The sequence below is a fragment of the Schistocerca serialis genome, chromosome 8 (genome assembly GCF_023864345.2).
Source record: "Schistocerca serialis cubense isolate TAMUIC-IGC-003099 chromosome 8, iqSchSeri2.2, whole genome shotgun sequence".
Classification (NCBI taxonomy): domain Eukaryota; kingdom Metazoa; phylum Arthropoda; class Insecta; order Orthoptera; family Acrididae; genus Schistocerca; species Schistocerca serialis.
The window spans coordinates 470,293,669-470,313,134 of NC_064645.1; the positions used below are offsets into that span (position 1 = coordinate 470,293,669).

General features: G+C 39.3%; 1 protein-coding gene across 1 annotated transcript in view; it reads left to right on the forward strand.

Annotated features, from left to right (window-relative positions):
• LOC126417189 (WD repeat-containing and planar cell polarity effector protein fritz) overlaps window positions 1-19,466 on the forward strand; it is a 59,624-nt gene that overhangs the window by 34,953 nt on the left and 5,205 nt on the right. Inside the window, exons 9-11 of the mRNA XM_050085097.1 lie at window positions 2,628-2,863; window positions 5,059-5,358; window positions 13,794-13,996. Coding sequence (XP_049941054.1) covers window positions 2,628-2,863; window positions 5,059-5,358; window positions 13,794-13,996 — 739 coding nt within the window. The remainder of the gene's footprint in view (window positions 1-2,627; window positions 2,864-5,058; window positions 5,359-13,793; window positions 13,997-19,466) is intronic.

Sequence of the window (19,466 nt, forward strand, 5' to 3'; positions counted from 1 at the left end):
CAATGAACTGATTCTGACAGGCGTGATGTCACAACAGTTAACATTAGGTTTGTTTGAGAAGTTGCCAGCGGGCTTATGCGCATGCACAGTTGAGTCGCATGTGAGCAGTACCTTCTCACGCTTCTGGCTACTTGAAGAAGTGTGGCTGTTAGCTGTATTAGCAGTAGCAACAAGCAGCCAGATGCTACTCGGAAGTATTTTTCTGACGCGCCCAAGCTACCAGATTCGCGCATGCGCAGTCTGAGTTGTAACGGGATGAGCGGGAGTCTCCACATGAACCATGTTTATGTTCAGTGATTTTGCTGTTTCCTCTTGGTTTACAGCTCTCAAAAACAAAACGGATTTCTGTGACCGGGAGCTATAAAGTGAATTAAAATATTAACATAATTATGGAAGGCTAAAATACAGTTTTCTGATTTTATTTTATTTCCAGGTTTTTGGCGGCCGGGTATTAATTGCCTTCCAGAACAGTGAAGTTATTTTTGTTGATTTGCTAAAAAAATAGTGCTTAATTAATCTTTTCTGCAGAGGTTGTCAATTTATTTGAAACACTATTGGCTACTGTCAAGTGCACATATGGCATTATGCCATAGAACTAAACATGAGATAATACAGTACTGATACTTCAAGAAAATTAGCATTCCGAAAATCTGATTTCCAGAATCGATTTTGAAGTGTTTATGTGACCACCCAGGAGCGGAATTGGGAGATTGATTTACAAAATCAGGTTTTGGGAGCCCCATGTAAACGCTATCTGGTATCATCGGCTGGCGAGATCATGTGACATGAGCTATGATTGGCTTACAAAAGCGCATGGCGATCTCGATTTCAATGCTTCGGAAACTAATGTTCTGCATTTGGTGGAAATCGACTATATACTTTCGTAATATGAAAATATGCAGCATACATGTTGCTGCAAATCAAAGATCTTTCCAAAACACATTTTTTTTCCTGGGGTTCGTTTCCTAAGGTGGCGGGAGGTTCTACACTGGTCTATGAAACCTTAACCATTCAAAGGACTGATAAGTTTTATGATCCCGAGGGAAAGTATACTGTCACTCAACATGGAAAAAGTGTATTTTCACCCGGGAGAAAGTGTATTTTTTAACCGGAAAATCCGGGAATTTTTTTTTCCTTGTCCACGTATACACCCTGTAATCGATACCAAAGAGATCTTGTAGTAAGAGAACTTCTAAGCAAAGTATGGGCCATCACAATTGATAGCAGTGTTCCTGAACCTCCTCATAAAAGAAAACGGGGCAGTTTATAATATTTTTGGTGAATGGATGAATGAAGCACTACGTTATAATAATCCTGATGAATTGGATATTTACAACAGGATTTAGTACAACAATTCTAACATTTTGGCTATTCAGAAAAGACCAGGTAGTTTGTGAAGAACTTTAATGTTGATTACTGAGATTCATAATGCACATTTCTAATACTTTTGTTTGGGCTTATGTTCTGAGAGTGAGTGACAGAATATCATCTTGATATTCTAGAAGAAATTCTAAAAGCTTTTAGTCATGGTGTAAATCGGATTCTTGTGCAATAAAATACAGGTGGCAGTAAATAAAACAACTTATGTACTCCTGGAAGATAGACTGTTTATGATAGGTAATCCCATTATCAGGATAAATAACATTACAATCAAAAGATAAGGGCTCTGTCAGTATCTTGGTTTCCCATCTGGCTTTAAAGTCCAGAAAAAATCAGTCCGAATGAAAGGTGCATTCGGTGCCAATAGATACATATTCATGATCTTGGGAATATATTCCACAGACTGCAGATACAAAAGAGAGGAACCGTGTACCGGTTCCCCACAGAAAATATACAGATAGAAGATAAGACATTCTTCGTGATCTGTTTGGGAGAGTGAGTGCATTAAATCAATCTCATTAAAGTGGATAAACAGTGACGTAAGTGCATTTCAAGCATGACCTACTGTCAAAGCCTTGTAATCAATTTCCACGTTATATTCACCTTTATGCCAAAGGACAATTGAGAGGCTTTGTGTGAGATATAATGATCTTCTGAAATCCTGGAGAACATTTTCTGTTTGCATCCTCATTCATGATAAAATGTTTTAATAAATTATATACAATACAGACCCAAAGACTTAAGTCCATTTAGGTGAGCACTTGCCAATCCACATATGCACAAAATCTACTCAGTGCTCATGCAGATACTGTTGACAGATGTGTAGTGGGCTGCCTGTGATGTAGTAGTTAAGGAACATACATTATGAAAAATGCAGGGCAAATTCCATACTTAGGTAATAACCATATCAGCATTATGCAAGGCACTGATATACAGCTCAGCTCTGCGATGTACTGAAACAATACTAGAAGCTGATAGTTACTTTGAATTGTAATGCATTCTCAGACAAGGTTATGACCTCTTTTGGGTAAATTTAACGTACGACTTCTGAAAAATAAAGAAGATGAAAGATAAGTTCCTTCTCTTTCTGACTTATTCTAGTAGTATGAGTCCCTATAACCTCTTCCAACTCTTCTATATATTGAGTAACCTGAAATAAGTTTTTTTTTCTTATTTTTGCCATTTCTGAATTATTCTGATGAATTACGTGTCCAGTTTGTTTTGAGATAGTTAATTTTTTTTTTCAGGGGACCACTAGCTGTTGTTCAGTTGGTTGGGGGTGGTGGCCTTATTGGAGATCTTCATGGAAGTGGTCTCACTGCAGACACTATGGTTGCAAAGTACCTGATGTTCAATCAGGTTGACCGGGCAATCAATTTGTTGCTAAGTCTCAACTGGGATTCGTATGGTCAGCAGTGTATTTCTTGTCTCAACCGTATCATTAATTACCTCTTCCGGCAACCGCTCACACCAGAAAGAGAAGGTGAATGAACTTTTCTTTACTGTATTTTTAGTGTACAAAACTGTTAGTTCAGTATGGAATTGGTACCAACATGTTTGCCATGTCAATATACAATAGTTTGAGGCATCACTTACCTCATAACATTTGCCTCTCATTTGTAGAATTTGCGAATATTTTTCTATAAAATACTTACCTTTCTCTTGTGCATTTCCATTAAACAAGCTGTAGATATAATAAACATAACTGTAAGAAGATTTCAAAACACTCTCCTACAGTATTAATGTCTGTATGTGAATGTATAATATAGAGTATGTGGGGAACAGCCATTTGTCTTCTTATCTATGAAACAAACAAGAAAAGACAGTAGTAATCTGCATATAAGGTTCTGTCATCTATACAGTAATTAGCGTTCGATTCTTGTTCTTTTCATTCAGCACGCTGAATACATGCTGAATGAAACTAGGTACTGGTTAGCACACTGTATTCGTTTTGATGAGGTATGGAATTCAAATCTTCACCTGCCCGTCCCCATTCAGATTCCCTAAGTTTCCCTGAATCACTACAGATGTACACTTAGTTAGTTCCTTAAACCTCTTTATTTACAAACAACTGGTTCCAACAGACTTTGTTGTCACTTTCATGTCTTCAGAAATTTTATATTTCAAAATGTTTTCATTTTGAGTTGGATCTTGTGCCATATTGTCATGTAGATAAAATGCAGCACATAATATAAAGGTTTGTCATAAACAAAACATTTAAGAACAACAAGTGCCTTGTGCACATGGCTATGTCCATATACATAGTGTTTACGGATGATTGTTACGTCATAAAAAACACAGTACACAATAAAATGCAGAGTAGCACATTTGTTAACATTAGCTGGATATGTTCTAATCATTGAAGATCCACCTTAGATGGTATATAAGGTGTAGCTATATGTCACCTAAGGTGGATCTTCAATGCTTAGAACATGTCCAGCTAACATTAGCAGATGTGCTACTGTGCATTTTATTGTGTATCGTGTTTTTTGTGACGTAGCAATCATCCGTGAATGCTACTTATATGCACATGACCATGTGCACAAGGTGCTTTTTGATTTTAAATGTTTTATTTATGATGGATCTTGATATTATGTGCTACTTTTTATCTGAATGACAATTTGGCATGAGGTCCGACTCAAAAAGAACACATTTTATGACATAACATTTTTGAAGACCTGAAGATGGCAGCAAAGTTGAAATGTTCAAATGGCTCTGAGCACTATGGGACTTAACATTTGAGGTCATCAGTCCCCTAGAACTTAGAACTACTTAAACCTAACTAACCTAAGGACATGACAAACATCCATGCCCGAGGCAGGATTCGAACCTGCGACCGAAGCAGTCGCGCAGTTCCAGACTGAAGTGTCTAGAACCGCTCAGCCACACCGGCCGGTGGCATCAAAGTCTGTTGAAATTGGTTGTTTGTAAATAGAGAATTGCTTATGCAGTATTGGCTGTAGAAAGCTTTTACCAAGTAAAACAGATTGCCCCTTCTAATTTCTCAGCATGAGAAAATTGAACTAAAACAAAATGGTGCAGCCAAATGATAAAGCAGAATATTGTATGGTAATTTATTTTCAGCAACAGCAGGCATGTTGCAGTTGTGTCAGGCCAATGCAGATGACATCTTTTCCTCTCTGCTAAAGCTGTGTGCTTCATATTTGCAGCTGCCAGAACTGTAGTACTGTTAATTCTAAATAAACTTACATAACTTCTCAAATGGGTTTTGCTGTACTCATCAGTCTAAGTGTGCTATGTATTCTTTCCAACAGAACATATTCCTGTGTCTTTATAACTCCTGCCCAGTTTACTTGCAGTGGAACTGTGTGATTTAGCTTCAGGACTGTTGATTAACAGCTTGTACAAGTAATGGGAGTGTAACAACTACTAGGCATATTATTCTGGAACGTTTACAGTATTGAAAAAATAGTGTACTTGTCTGCATGCTATTTTGAATGGCCTCAAAATTTTATTTCCATTACAGACCAAGATTAATTTTGAAATAAATAGTAACTGATGATTGTTCTTGTTTATTGTTAGTGAGTTGTTCTCCCTTCATACTCCTGATTAGGTTGCAACATTCATAATTTGTTACAGTCACTACAGAACACTTTCTTTATAACTTTATTTATTTTTACCTGCTATCATTTAATATTATCACTGGTCTCTCTACAGTGCAGCTTCAGACAGCTTTAGGCAGCTTTCTTTTGCCTCCACGGCCCCTTTGCCACGCTACTGAGGAGGAGTTTGGAAGCACTGTACGTGATTTGGCAAGACGTTTCTTTCACCACCTGCTGCGCCATCGGCTACTTGATAAGGCTTTCAGACTGGCCATTGACTTGGATGATGGTGATCTGTTTTCTGATATATGGCACTGTGCCAAAGGAATGGGTGAGACTGTTATAGCTGATGCTGCCCGCGAACGTGCACGTCTGATATTTAGCCGCTGTAGCAGCCGGTCGAGCTCACACTCAGGTCTGTTCCTGTAAATTTTTGTTTCTTTATTTTTCTTTTCTTGTGTAAGCCCCACCTTACCCCAGTAAATACCGCTTTAAAATTATTTGGTTCACTTAATACTCTAAAACAGAGGGGAATTCATGGTTCAGCTCTGATTTGTTTATTCCTTAATAAGTAAGCAACAGGATGCAAAATGTTACATTGAGGCTCTCCTCGAAATTCACATCAGTGAGAAATTACAGTGGGCATTTACAGGGTTTGATCATGGATCCATTACTGTTCTTGCTCAATACTGATGATTCCCCATTTGACTTGGAAAAAAACAGAAAAAAAATCATTTTACAAATGGTACAGGTATTGCTAATATTTTCAAATGCAGATTAAAATTGTTACTTCCTGTAACTCTTTCACCATAGAGAATTTCTAGATTTAATATACGTATTGATTTACAGATATGAATAGGCTAGTGCACAGCCATTTACAAAGCAAATACAAGCAGTTTTTGTTCAACATACACTTTCCACATCATGTTTTTCTTGAATCTGTCTGTATAACATAAACTAACTTAAAGTAAAATTTAAAGTTGTCAGTAAATAAGCCACAATTTCAAATGAATTTGATATAATTTATGTGTCAATAGGTTTAACCATTGTAGGAAAAAATGCTTTTGTAATAACATAAAACTTAGGTTATCTACCTTCCTAATCTACTATTCTGCCTTCATTGGCCTGGGGCTTAGGCTACTTTATCCTTAAATAGTCGTGCGTCCTCCAACTATTTTCTCAATCTTTTTGGAAGGAGGTATTTCAGATGTTTCCATGTCTGTAGTCACCTGTACCTAAAAATTTATTTTCCTTTCTGTATTCGACTACACTTACAAGCAGTTAAGTTGGGACAGCTGCCTAGTGGTGTGTAGCATAACCTTTCATCCAGATAGTGACGTGTTATGTATATTCTTATTTAAAATAGATGCAAAAATAAATGTACTGTTATTTCAAATAAGAGTAAATATACCACATCACTATCAGGTTGGAAAGTTATGCTGCACACTACTATAGTCCGTGCTTAGAGAACCGGAGTGATAGGGAAGCATGGAGGTTTGTGAAAGTGCGGCAGAAGAGACCAGGCAAACAAAGCCCACGTTGTCAAACTGTGTTGCCATGGACAATACTCAGGTTCATTTGCCTATGGTACATTATACACATTCAAATCTAAGAGGAGAATAATAATTTTTAAAACTGATGTCAGTCAATCAACTAGCCTTCTTACAGACTTTTGATGTTTTATGAATTCTTTTAATATGTAACAATGGTATGACTAAATGTACTGGAAATTGTTGTGACATTTTCCATTACTGTAGTTATCATATGGACTGTACTAGGAGTAATGCTCATTCCTGTGCCCCATGATCTTGTGAAAGGGCACTGATATCCACACTGTTTAGCGTCTGAGAATTGTAATAAGTATAAAATAAATTTATAAGTATAAATCACTGTGTGCAAAAGAAGAATTACTGATAGCAAAGACATTTGCATAAGATTATTGTATAAATGATCAGTAAGTTGTCATATTTTTTGCTGTAAAAGAACTAACTTGTTCGACATTACCGTGAGAGACCACTTTTTGATACACTGACGAAGCAAACAACTAACCATCTTTGATTATCTCAAAGGAATGCTGCTGGATGATGTCGAAAACCACCAATATCTCGGCCGGGATAACGCTCCCAGTTATTTTAAGGTCATTTTTTCCAATTTATGTTTTGATGATTTTATCCAGCCACATTCTGGTGAGTTATTAGAGTATAGAACACATTTGGAAAAGCTCAAATTTCACAACTAACTTGTTAGCTGGTTCTCCGTGGACAATATGTTGAAAATTGTAACAAGTGATTGTCTGCACACTTCTTAGGATACAAATTACCAGTCAGTAAAGGCTAGGAAGTTCTCACAAGTATTTATGCAGTTGATCTGTTGACAAACAAAATCATTTTTTTAAACCACGGATCGGATACGCTCGACATTTTCTTCAGATGTGCGTGACCGATCAGTGCTCTTCCTTTCCTATATGTAACCAACTCCCAAGAATTTTGTATGCCAGTCATGAATCTGCTTGTGCAGAGTTGCCTTCTTGCTGAATCGACAGTGGAATGTATGTTGCACGTGAATAATTGATTGACTTTGCACAAATGCCAAAACACAAAATTATCTCTGTTGTGGTGTAGTCGCCATGTTACTACAAACAAACAACTGCGCGGCTATGTCAAAACTTTGAACCTTCCTCTGTCCAGTGACATATGCAATGTGTTTCCGTCTTTTATAGTTAGCCATAAACAACTGAAATCTGTTCTTTCTTTTTGAATCACCTGGTATTATTACATTAGTTTGTTCCAAAGTCTACAGCGTAATACCATCGTCACTGCAACCAACTCTGTCCACATCATATGATCGTAAATTTATGGTGATAGGTTCAAGGCTTACATCCATCTTCACCTCCCTATCAAAGTCTTCTTTCTGAAGTTTTTCAGTGTGGCACTCTCTTATTTCATTCATCTTTCTCAGGAATGTGGCTTGTGCTGCAGCTATGTCACTTCTTTCCATTAAAAACTTTCTTCCATCATTAATTTTAACATATTTGAAACCATTGTCTTTTAAAAATCTTTGTACTGATGATGTGCACTGTTGAATTCAATTGTGAAATTGTCACAAGTTTTTGTGGTGTTGGATGGTCACCATCTCTATACATTTCATACACAGAGTGCCTTAAAACATCCTTGCCAAACTATCCATTCGTGTTATAGGTTTCTTGTGATTTCAGTCCTTTTCAGGTGACACAAAACCTATTTTTCCTGAGATTTCTACAACTCTGACACTTTTGTCTACAATTTGTTGTATAGTTCTCTTGCTCAAACCACATGCTTCTGCAGTCCATTCTTGTGTCTTCAGAATATCAGCACAGGAGTCCCACTTTTAGATACACATTTGAAAAATTTATAAATGGGGTAAATATCCTCCTCACCTGCTTGTGGAGCACTTCACATTAGTTCCACCGGCTGACATATTTATTATGAAATCCCACTAACACATTTGTAGATACATCTTCAGATACATCTTCACAGCTACACTGTTACAAGAAAATAAGTGGCAGATGAATGAATGATTCAGCCAAATGAATGAAACTACATCATTGCAAAGAGTGGGAACAGAGTGTGATTCATGCGTTCTCTTGTAAAGGTGAACCACTCTTTCCTAAAATTCTCCCAATAAACCGAAGTCGGCCATTTGACTTTCCTAACACAGTTCTCACATGCTTGTTCCATCTCATATGAGTTTGCAATGTTACGCCCAGATATTTAAATGACTTGACTGTCTCAAGCAGGACACTAGTAACATTACAGGTTTGATCTTCCTACTAATCTGCATTAACTTACATTTTTCCACATTTAGGACTAGCTGCCATTTGTCACACCAACTGGAAATTTTGTCTAAGTCGTCTTGCATCTTCCTACTGTCACTCAACTTCGACCCCTTACTGTACACCATGGCATCATCAGCAAACAACCGCAGATTGCGCCACACTCTCTGCCAGCGCTACACTCTGAGGTAGCAGCCTGAAGGTGACTGACCATAGCCAAAAGTTCATTCAGCTGTTCTCGAACTGCGGCCAGCTCCTCCTTTCTCCGCACAAAGCAAGCACACATCCTAGCAAGACTAACTAAAGAAGTAATGAACACTCACCGTCAAGGACCAAGTACTGGGCTCTATTATTTAAGAAGTCTTCGAGCCACTCATATATCTGTGAAATGATTCCATATGCTTGTACCTTCCTTAACAGCCTGCAGGGGGTGCCATGGCAAATGCTTTCTGGAAATCTAGAAATATGGAATCTGCCTGTTGCCCTTCGTCCATGGTTCACAGTACTTCTAAAACCATGCTTATTCGTGGACGTAAGCTTCTCAGTATCGAGCAAATTTATTATATTTCAACTGAGAATAGGTTCAAGGATTCTGTAGCAAATAGAGGTTAGTGATATTGGTCTGTCATTTTGCAGGTCCATTCTTTTACCCTTCTTACATCCTGTAGTCACCTATGCTTTTTTTGAGTTGCTTGTACTTTGTGCTGGGTGATAGATTCTTTGTAAAATCTAACTGGGATTCCATCTGGAACTGGTGATTTATGTACTTACAAATCTTTCAGTTTGCGTACAGCAAGGATGGTTATTACTATGTTGTCCATATAGGAGTCTGTCCAATTCTCAAATGATGGTAAACGATTTTCCTGTGTGAACGATTTCTTGAACATGAAATTTAAACTTCGGCTTTTGTTTTGCTATCTTTGACTGCCACACCAGACTGGTCAACAAGGGATTGAATGGAAGCCACAAACTTAGTGATTTTACTTAAGATCAGAATTTCCTCAGGTTCTCTGACAGATCTCTTGCTAAGGTGTGATGGTAGTAGTTGTATGCTTCATGCACAGATCTTTTCACAGACACCTAATGCATTCCCTTTTGAACTGTGAGTGCAACAGCCTCTGCTACCTCAGCATCCTCCAATTTTAGTTATTAAGCTGTAGTGGGTCTTCTCCATCCTTTATCCACTTATTTGGCTTATAACTCACCAGATCACGACTTATGATGTGCTTAAACTTTGCCAATAATACCTCTACAGCCATCTAACTGTAACTAAGACAAATGCCAATTCACTGTCTAAGTGAGATACTAATAACTGCTTATCGCTCTATCTAGCAGAAACACCCTCCTAGCCTTCTCAACTGATAAACTTCCATAATGATAGTTGCTATAATGACATCATATTTGCTAATCCCCATCTCTATACTGACTTTGTCGTTAAGGTCCAGCCTGTTTGTAGCTACAAGATCTAAGATATTTCCATTGCATGTGAGCTGCCGAGCTAGCTGTTCAAGACAGTTCTCAGAAAACGCGTTCAAAAGTATTTTGAAAGACTGTCTGCCTGTATCCCCCGCAATGAATCCATAGACATCCCAGTTTCTACTTATTGGGTTAAAGTCGGCTCCAACTAATATTGCATGTACTGGGTATTTACACACTATTGACCCTAGACTTTCTTTGAATGACTCTAGAACTGTCACAGCATAATCGTGTGGGCAGTAAATATGTCCAACAATTAACTTGGTTTCGCCTACATCTGTTATATGTGCCCAGATAACTTCACTGTCATACTCAACTTCCACCTCAGTAGAGACAATGTTTTTGTCAATTTGAATGAGCACCCCCCTCTCCTACGGTTTCTAATCTGTCTTTCCAATGTACATTCCATGGCTCGCTAAATACCTCAGGGCTTTCCACTTAGGTCTTCAGCTGGCTCTCGGTCCCAAGAATAATTTGAGCATGAGAACCTTATCACAAATACTTTGACAGTTTACTGATAAAATTATGATAGTCGAAGCGTGTTTATTCTGAACGCTGTTTAACTTCCCTTGCTGCAAATCGACTGTCGATTTTCATCAGAGCAGCTCAGATTACTGCCTAGCCTAAAAAGCTCTCATGTGCACTCCACAAGTAGTCTGGTTTACCAGAGTAGCTGCTCCCTTTGTGTAGTGCACCCTTGACCTATCAAGGGGTGTGCTACAAATCCCCAGATAGATCTATCAATCTGCAGCCAAGAGAGTCATAGAGTTGATGAACTCTTTGGTTGAGACTCTCCATTCAGCTCCAAACCAAAGGACCCCGATCAACACTGAACAATGCTGCAAATTGCAAGCTCTGCTTGCACCCCACATGCAAGGCCAGCAGTCTTCACCACTTCTGCCAGCCACCCATACGAACTGAGGATGGCCTCAGAATGCATGCAACAGGTGTCGTTGGTGCCGATGTGAGTAACAACTTGCAGACTACTGCACACAGCATGCTTGGTAGCTGCAGGCAAGGCCGCCTCCACATTTTGGATGAGGCCCCCCAGCAGACATACCAAGTGCACATTGGCTTTCTTTCCAGCCCTGAACACTATATGCCTAAGGGGCTCCAAACGTGCCCAACAGAGGAGCTCCCAATAACTAGTAAATGCTTCCCCCCAGGTGCCTGCTTAGACCCTGCTGGAGGAGTGGCCATCTGTCCACTCACAGGGTGAATGGGTGAGGCCAGGTGGCCTGTCTCCACATTGGCCCTCTGCCTCGAGCGACATGAATGCATTACCGCCCGCCACTCACCCTACTGTGAGGGCAGATCCACAGCGTCGGGAGCACTAGGAGGTGTCTTGGAAGCATAGCCAGTGGACAAAACAAGCAACACCTGAGATGTCCCAAGCGACATGACACCTTCTGTGCCAGCGCTGCACCCTGAGGTAGCAGCCTGAAGGCGACTGACCATAGCCAAAAGTGCATTCAGCTGTTTGCGAACTGCGGCCAGCACCTCCTTTGTCCGCACACAGCAAGCACACACCCTACAAGACTAACTAAAGAAGTAAACTATAAAATTAGCAGACTCCTTCTGCAAAATCCTGAAGAAAGTTTCAGTAGAAGGGAAAATTCTAGAAATGGCTAAACAAATACAGTATCCAAAGTTAAATTTCTTTGAATAACTTCTAGGCTCTTTCAAATTGTACCAGGAGTCACACAAATAGACTGTTTGACACCATCATTATTCAACTGAGTGTTGGAAAAAGTTATAAGAGAATGAAAAATATAAGAAGGAAAATAAAAAGTTAACTACATTAAGTTGAATAGATTGAAAGAAGCAATAAAGTTTTTGGCCTCCACAGATTATCTTGTAATACTAGACTGGAATCTCAGAGGATGCAATGAAAAGACTAGAAATTCTGAAAGAACCGGCTGAGAAGGCAGGTTTACAAATATTGTTTGCAGAGACAGAGTATATGACCAAGAAATTAGAGAACCAAGTACGGCAACATCAAGAAAACAAGCAACTTAAAATATCTGGATGAAAATATAAACACAAAAAGTGAAAAAGAAACAATTAAAATCAGAACTGAAAAAATGAAAATACATGAAACTGAGAAACCAGTACAATAAAAAATGTTTTTCTAAAGGTGTTAAATTAAGGCATTATAATACAGTTGTAAAACCAGAAGCCCCGTATGAATTAGAAACACCACATTTATCTAGAAGCAAAATGACAAAAGAAGATTCAGAAAAGATAGAAAGAAGTGTCCAAAAGATATTAGGTCCAATCAAGAACAAAGATGACAATTCGGTTTTGAGGCCAAATGTGGAAGTCATTACATGCCAAAATAACATAATCTCAGGGAAAGACATGTTACACTCTGTGAACATCTAGAGAGAAGGGAAAGACATGTTACACTCTGTGAACATCTAGAGAGAATGGAAGATGAAAAATTAACAATAAAGATCCATACAATCTTGCAAACCAGGAAAACGTATGAAGAAAATGGGTGGGGAGGCAAGATAAAAACAAACTTGGAAGAACTGCATATTGAACAGGAGAAATTACTCAACGGAGACAAAGAAAACAAATGAGAAGCAAGTGGTGTCAAATGGTTGATGATTAGAGCTCGTCTGAGAAAATGAAAGTGTCCTGAAGGAGGATGAAAAAGGAAAGGAGAAGTAAATAACTGTCTTGACATGGTCATTAGTTGGCCTTTAGCACAATGAAAAACGAAATTAACTGTACGTTGATCAGAAACAGGATGCTTCCTTTTCAGATGCCAATATACGGGCAACTGATACATGATAAATACATAAATTAAAAATATGATCAAATCTACAGTTTTCAGAACTTTTAACTAATTTCTTGAGAGGAGAATGAGGAAGCCAGGAAATGAGGAAAGAATGCATAAGAAATATGTGCTCTTTAGAAAAGAAAATGTTTTTTCAAATCTTGGATTACTAGAGTCACAAAATAGAGGCAATACTGAGATTCCAGAGTATCACTGATAGTGACCTCCCGGTAATCAATGCACCAAAGGTGAGAAACAAATAGAAATTGCTGACTGAAAATGAAAGTTAAGTAGGCAGAAGTAAGATGAGAAGAAAATTTAGTGAATGCAGCGAGCAGGCTCCATATGAACAAAAGTGGGGAGGGGAGGGAGGCTAAAATGAAATACAGATTTTTCTTGTAATCTTCTTGGAAACAAATCAGATTTGTATATTTCAAGGAAATCTCACCTGATGTGTGTTGTGAATTCAAGTTTGATTTCGCTGTAACTTATACTGATGCTCATTGTAGTCAAAATTGGGTTACTGTTGCTATTGTTCATGTCAGTAAGGCCAGAGTCACTACAGATGATCTTTTTTGTGTAACTTGGATGGACTGCACAAATAAGGGTGTTTATCATCTTTGTGGCCACTGCAGAATGTGCTTGAGTTGTAAAGTATCATTTGTCAGTGATTATAATGTTTACAACTGCCTTAAGACAATTACATTCTTATTAATAAATGTGTAACCTATTTTTGTTTGTGTCAAGCAACTCCACAGCCAGGTTTAATATTTTTCAGATTCATCTCAGTGTTCTCGTTCCTGTTGTTCTGGATGCTCTGGTTGTGATAGCCGTGATACAACGAGTGATGACTCACCAGAACCACCACCTCAGCCGCCACCTCCTCTTCCAGTACCAAGACAGCAAGGGAGTTCAGTGAGAACACCTGGAGAGAAACCAAAAGTGAAGTTCTCTGACACTGTCACTCACATTCTTGTGCCTGTGAGTATTAAAACGTGATGCAATATATTGTTGCTGCCTATACCTCCCACACATGTTTTGGTTTCTAATGCTCTCTTATTTCTGTTTTGACCTCACATGTGTAACTATGGTAACATCTTGATGGCCATTTCATTTAGGTTGAGCTGTGAACGTATTCAGTATTGTTATATTCATTAACTTTATTTGTGTGTAATGTTCCTGCTGTCTTCCTATACCTTTGAGGTATGGGGAGATAGGCAAAGGTGAAGGAAAAGGTGTTAAAATGATTGAGAGGTCAAAAATAGAATCACATGATGCCTCAGTTCCTCAAGCACCCTTTTCTCTATCTTGGCCTCCTTCTCTCCTGAAGTTTCATAAGTCTCTTTCAGTCTGTAAATGGAGTGAACTGTCTCCCTCACCCCTTTCCACAGCTCTCTGTCCTCACTTTAGAGGAGAAATCTGTGGTTCACATCAACTGCAATATTTTACGTCCTCAACTTTACAGTAATTGCACTGCCAAGATTGTACCACCCACAAGAGCCAAAGTGGTTTTTACCTTGCAAGCTTCAGCAAAACTAGAGATAGTTGAAAATTGTATGGTTCATTTAATGAGGTAGATATTTTTGTTATAATAAAGTGTGAGAATGGTCATGTGAGGAAATACAGGGTGTCCAGGGTGTCCAGTTTAAAAATGCTGTAGAAAGAGAACCATTGCTCAGAATGACATAAAATTTGAGCAGCATATTGACACAGGGAGAAATATCAAGCAGAATAATAATAAACAAAAATTTGACCAATAGATAGTACTGTAAGCGTCAGAATATGCACACCAACAGACACAAGCCATGCAGCTGTTCCTCAGTTTGTGTCCGAGACGCTCAACATGACTGTGTCCATGAATTATCACACACTGCTGGTTAGCTCTTTAACAAGAATGGTGACTGTGCACCAGTAGCCGTGCAGTAGTTTCGTACACTTAAGGGTATGAAAAAAGGCATTAGCGGGAGGACTGTCAAGGGTTTGGAGAAAGGATTACAAAATTCGAAGACGTGGATCCTTTCGAGGTGCAGTATGGCAGAAGGAGGAAATTAGTTGACCTGATCTCTGTCAAAAGATGTGGTACAGCATCACAAGAGTGGTTGACTGATGGTGTGTGAACATTCAGTGCACAGAGAATTGCTGGAACACTGGATGTGGCTGCAAGCACGTTGTAAAAGGGACATTCAAATGAAACCTGGTCAGTGGAGTAAAGTAACGCTAATGATTTTATTAACTCAAAAATGTAGTTATACACAGTACACATACTCAAAAATGGTCACATTTATCCCATTGCAACACTAGCCAGTTGAATCAATCCTTGAAGAAGCTAGTAGGCTGCTGTCAGATCCAAGCCTGGACCCAGTCACACACTTTGTCGTCCGTTGCAAATTGATGTTTGCGAATAGCTTCTTGTATTAGAGGTCCAGACACATGAAAGTCACATGGTGAAAGGTTGGGGCTGTACAGTGGATGTTCCAGTGTTTCCCACGGAAACTACTGCAATGTCGTCTTCATTGCATTGGTCGTGTGTGGGTAGGCATTATCATGCAGGAGGATAACACCATTGAACATGCCTCGGTGTTTTGACTTGATGGCTCGTCTAAGGTTCTGTGAAGTGGCTTGATAACTGTGGGCAAAGATGGTGGAACTCGACAAGCAGTGGGTCCTTGTGGTCAAAAAAGGAGGACATCATGACCTTACCATAATTGATGTGCACAGCCTTTGGTTTCTTTGGAGGTGGTGAAGTCGCATGTTTCCACTGCTTGCTCTGACGCTTGCTTTCTCGTTCAAAATGGTGACACCATGTTTCGTCACCTGTGACAATACACGACAGAAATCCGTATTCCTCCTCATGATAGCGTTGCAGATGACTCAAAGAAAGCGCCATTCGAGTATTGCGCTGTTCGGCAGTCAGTTGGTGGGGAACCCAGTGCACACAGATTGTTCGAAAGTTCCATTGTTGGTGCAGTATGGTGTGGGCGGTGCCCATGCTAATATCCAATAACCAATGGATCTCATCCACGGTGATTCTGCAGCTGTCCAAGACAAAAGCATTCACTTTCGCAGCCATTTCCGTGTGTTGACACGATGAGCTTGTCCAGGATGAGCATCGTCTTCCAGTGACTCGCACCCCTCAAGGAATCGTTTGAGCTATTCCACAGCACTTGAATGACTCAGACCATACACAGCCTTTATCAGTCGATACATTTCATGGCTTCCAACTCCCTCTGCCGCCAAAAATTGAATCACTCCTCATTGTTCCTACGTACTTGCCTGTAGGTTCAGTAGTGGACGATAACTTGTGAGACAACCTTCTCTTTGGCTTGAAACCACACTGGCGCTATGCAACATCAAACGGTGTGCACGCATCAGTCTCTCTACCAATAGATGGCGCCACCATACCCACAGTTATGTGGAGTCACCTTATGTGTAAGGCAAAGGTAGACACACTGACCAGGTTTCATTTGAATGAACCTCTTTAAGTCATAAGGAACGTCCTGCATCGATATCCATACAGAATCACCCATATACAGGAGCTGCTTCCTGATGACCTGAAAGCAAGACAAACATTTGCTCTGGAATTTCTTGCTGTCATGGAAGTGGACAATAAATGGCCATGGAACATTGTGTGGATAGACAAAGCCCATTACCACGTCCAAGGACATGTCAGTATGCAGAATTGCAGAATAAGGGCAACAGAAAATATGCACACACATCATCAACTGGTACCACTCATTGTGGAAAGGTGACTTCGTGGGGCATGTTGATGGCATCATTTATCTTAGGATCATATTTTTTCGAGGAGAGGAGTACTGGGGATTTTGATACTACTAGCATCACTCATAAATGCTATGCATATCTTTTGCACACCGATGTCATTACAACCCTTCAACAGTGTGGATGTGTGGGTAAGATAATTTTTATGCATCTTCATCAGATGGGGTTATCTGAAAGATATGTTCAATGCTCCAGTTGTGGACATGGCTGAATGTGACCCCTGAGACACTCCAATTGGTTGTGGAATATGCTTGATTTCAGCTTGTGGTAGAAAATGGTGGACAGCATACTGAATGTCTTGTGCTGGTCTCATGACAGTTAGAAACTGATATTGTTTTGCTTTTTATGTGATTTTTGGTTCCAGGAAATTAAAAACCAGTGTCATTTTGCTTTTTATACAGTTTTTGGCCCCAGGACAATTAAATACCAATTTTTCCCATCCGATGTATTACAACCTTGCTGTGGTGGGTTGGCTTACCTAACCAACAGTGCCACAGCTGTTTACTCCCAAACTTGTGCAGTCTTGCACATTGAGCAGAATGGATAGTGTAATGTGCAGCTCAAACCATGTCAATAATATGCAGTTCAAACTTGACATCATCTTTCTACAGCATTTTGAAACTGGAACCTTCATTATCGGCACTCTAGATGCAAAAATGACTGTATATGCTGATGGGACATATGAAATCTCTTACGCCCCTTTGTAACAGGACACACTTTATGTAAACAGTCTCATAGTGCCAAGCTCATGAACTATGTGCCTGATGGCACTGTAATTGTTTTTGACTGGGTTGGTTGAATTGATCTGGATATATGAAGGGAGGCAGTGGGAGATGCACATTAACTGTAGTCAGATTAAAATTACCTGATAGTTGATGTCTGTCACTTGCTCCTACAGTGTTGCCACATTGGCTGCTGGTTATCTCTCATCGGCTGCTGGTTACCTTTCAGTTACAGGTGACACGAACATGGCAGACCACTTTACGAATGCTTTTAAGGAGTTATGTGGAGTGATGTTGGAAGTGGCCGATGTGAGGGATGTTGTAAATGCGAGATGCTCTGCTGACAGCTGGTTTTAATTGACCAGTGGCTAAACTGCGATAGATGATGCATTTTTATAGCCCTGAATTTAAACTCGTCTTCTAAGCTAACCACAACCTTGTTATATGCAATGTGTCCCAGAGAACGGCAATCAACAATCTGTGGCTGAACTAAAATTGTGATCGCTTTGTTCATGGTGATTAAAGCTAACCTCTTGTATTAGAAATTAAAAAATTCATTTACTCAATTAACTGAATAACAGTTGTAATCAAACCCTTTTAATTAGATTTATAAATAAAAAAAATTTTCATTGCTTTTGATGAGATCCAAACCTGTGACCTTCAATACGTCAGGTTTACAAGCTAACTGTTGCAATGTGCCACAACGCTATGTTAAATAGCTATATTTGTAACTGTGGTGACGCAATCACAACAATGAATTGCAGCTTACAAAAATATGGCTTCACACAATGTTTTGCAAAGCTTATCTAATGTAAGCCGATCCCTGTGATTATGATAACTGTATGTGTGACACTGAATCACATCTTGTGCGGAAGTATCCAGTAGTGTTTGCTTAGTGCTGTGTTTTGAAACACATGTATTTCATTAACATGGTTGTGTGTGTTTGTTGTTTTTGGCGTGGTTATCATGTGCGATGAACTACAAAATAAAAATGGCATACCCATGATTTGGGATCCGAACTCATCAGGAAAGAAAGACGGAGAAGGAAAAGGAAATGGAAATTAAGTGGCCCATCATTGTGGCAGCTTTGCAACAGCGAATGATTCAGGCGTGACATTGAGCATTGTGAGTGGACAAAACCAGCTCCAGGACATGAAGTGTCAATCATCACATAATTTTATTGGGCTACAATGAAAGTATATTAGGGACTATATGCAGAAACTGAGTACTCACATGTGGGCTATGTGCCAGTTGAAGTCACTGTAAGATATTGTGGGGTACTCAGATAGAAAACTGCCAATGTTGCAGTGTATACTGTGTTTACTCGAATCTAATCTGCACCTGGGAAATGAGACTCGAAATCAAGGAAAAAAAATTTCCCGAATCTAAGCCGCACCTGAAATTTGAGACTCGAAATTCAAGGGGAGAGAAAAGTTTTAGGCCCCACCTCCATATCGAAACAAAGTGGGTCCATTGTAATATGAGACACAATTTAGGTCAATGAATGACGATACAGCTACAGTAGTTTGGTTCGAGTCGTAAGCTTAGCAGTTAAGCTTTACCAGGTAGAGAGGGGGGGGGGGGGGGGGGGGGAAATCGTCTGATTAGCGAAACAACGAAAAGAGACTGCTATTTGCTGTTACTTACACTGCTGCTTTCTTTGATAATGATCAACAAGAACTAAATAATAGACTGCGTATGATAGAAGATGTTCTGCACGAGAGTTTAGCAAAAATTTTTCTCTGTTTGGAAATCTTTAGACGCCTCTTTAGTACATTACATTCTGGACAGAAATTAGGGTTATCTTAGATTTAAAAATCTGGTCAACTGCCGTGCTTCATTTCTGACTGTATCGCTATTAGGTATAAATAATACGAATATAAATATGACATGATATGTATATTCTTCCGCGTTTTCTGTTGTCTCACTCTAGTTTCGTAGTTTATTAGGCA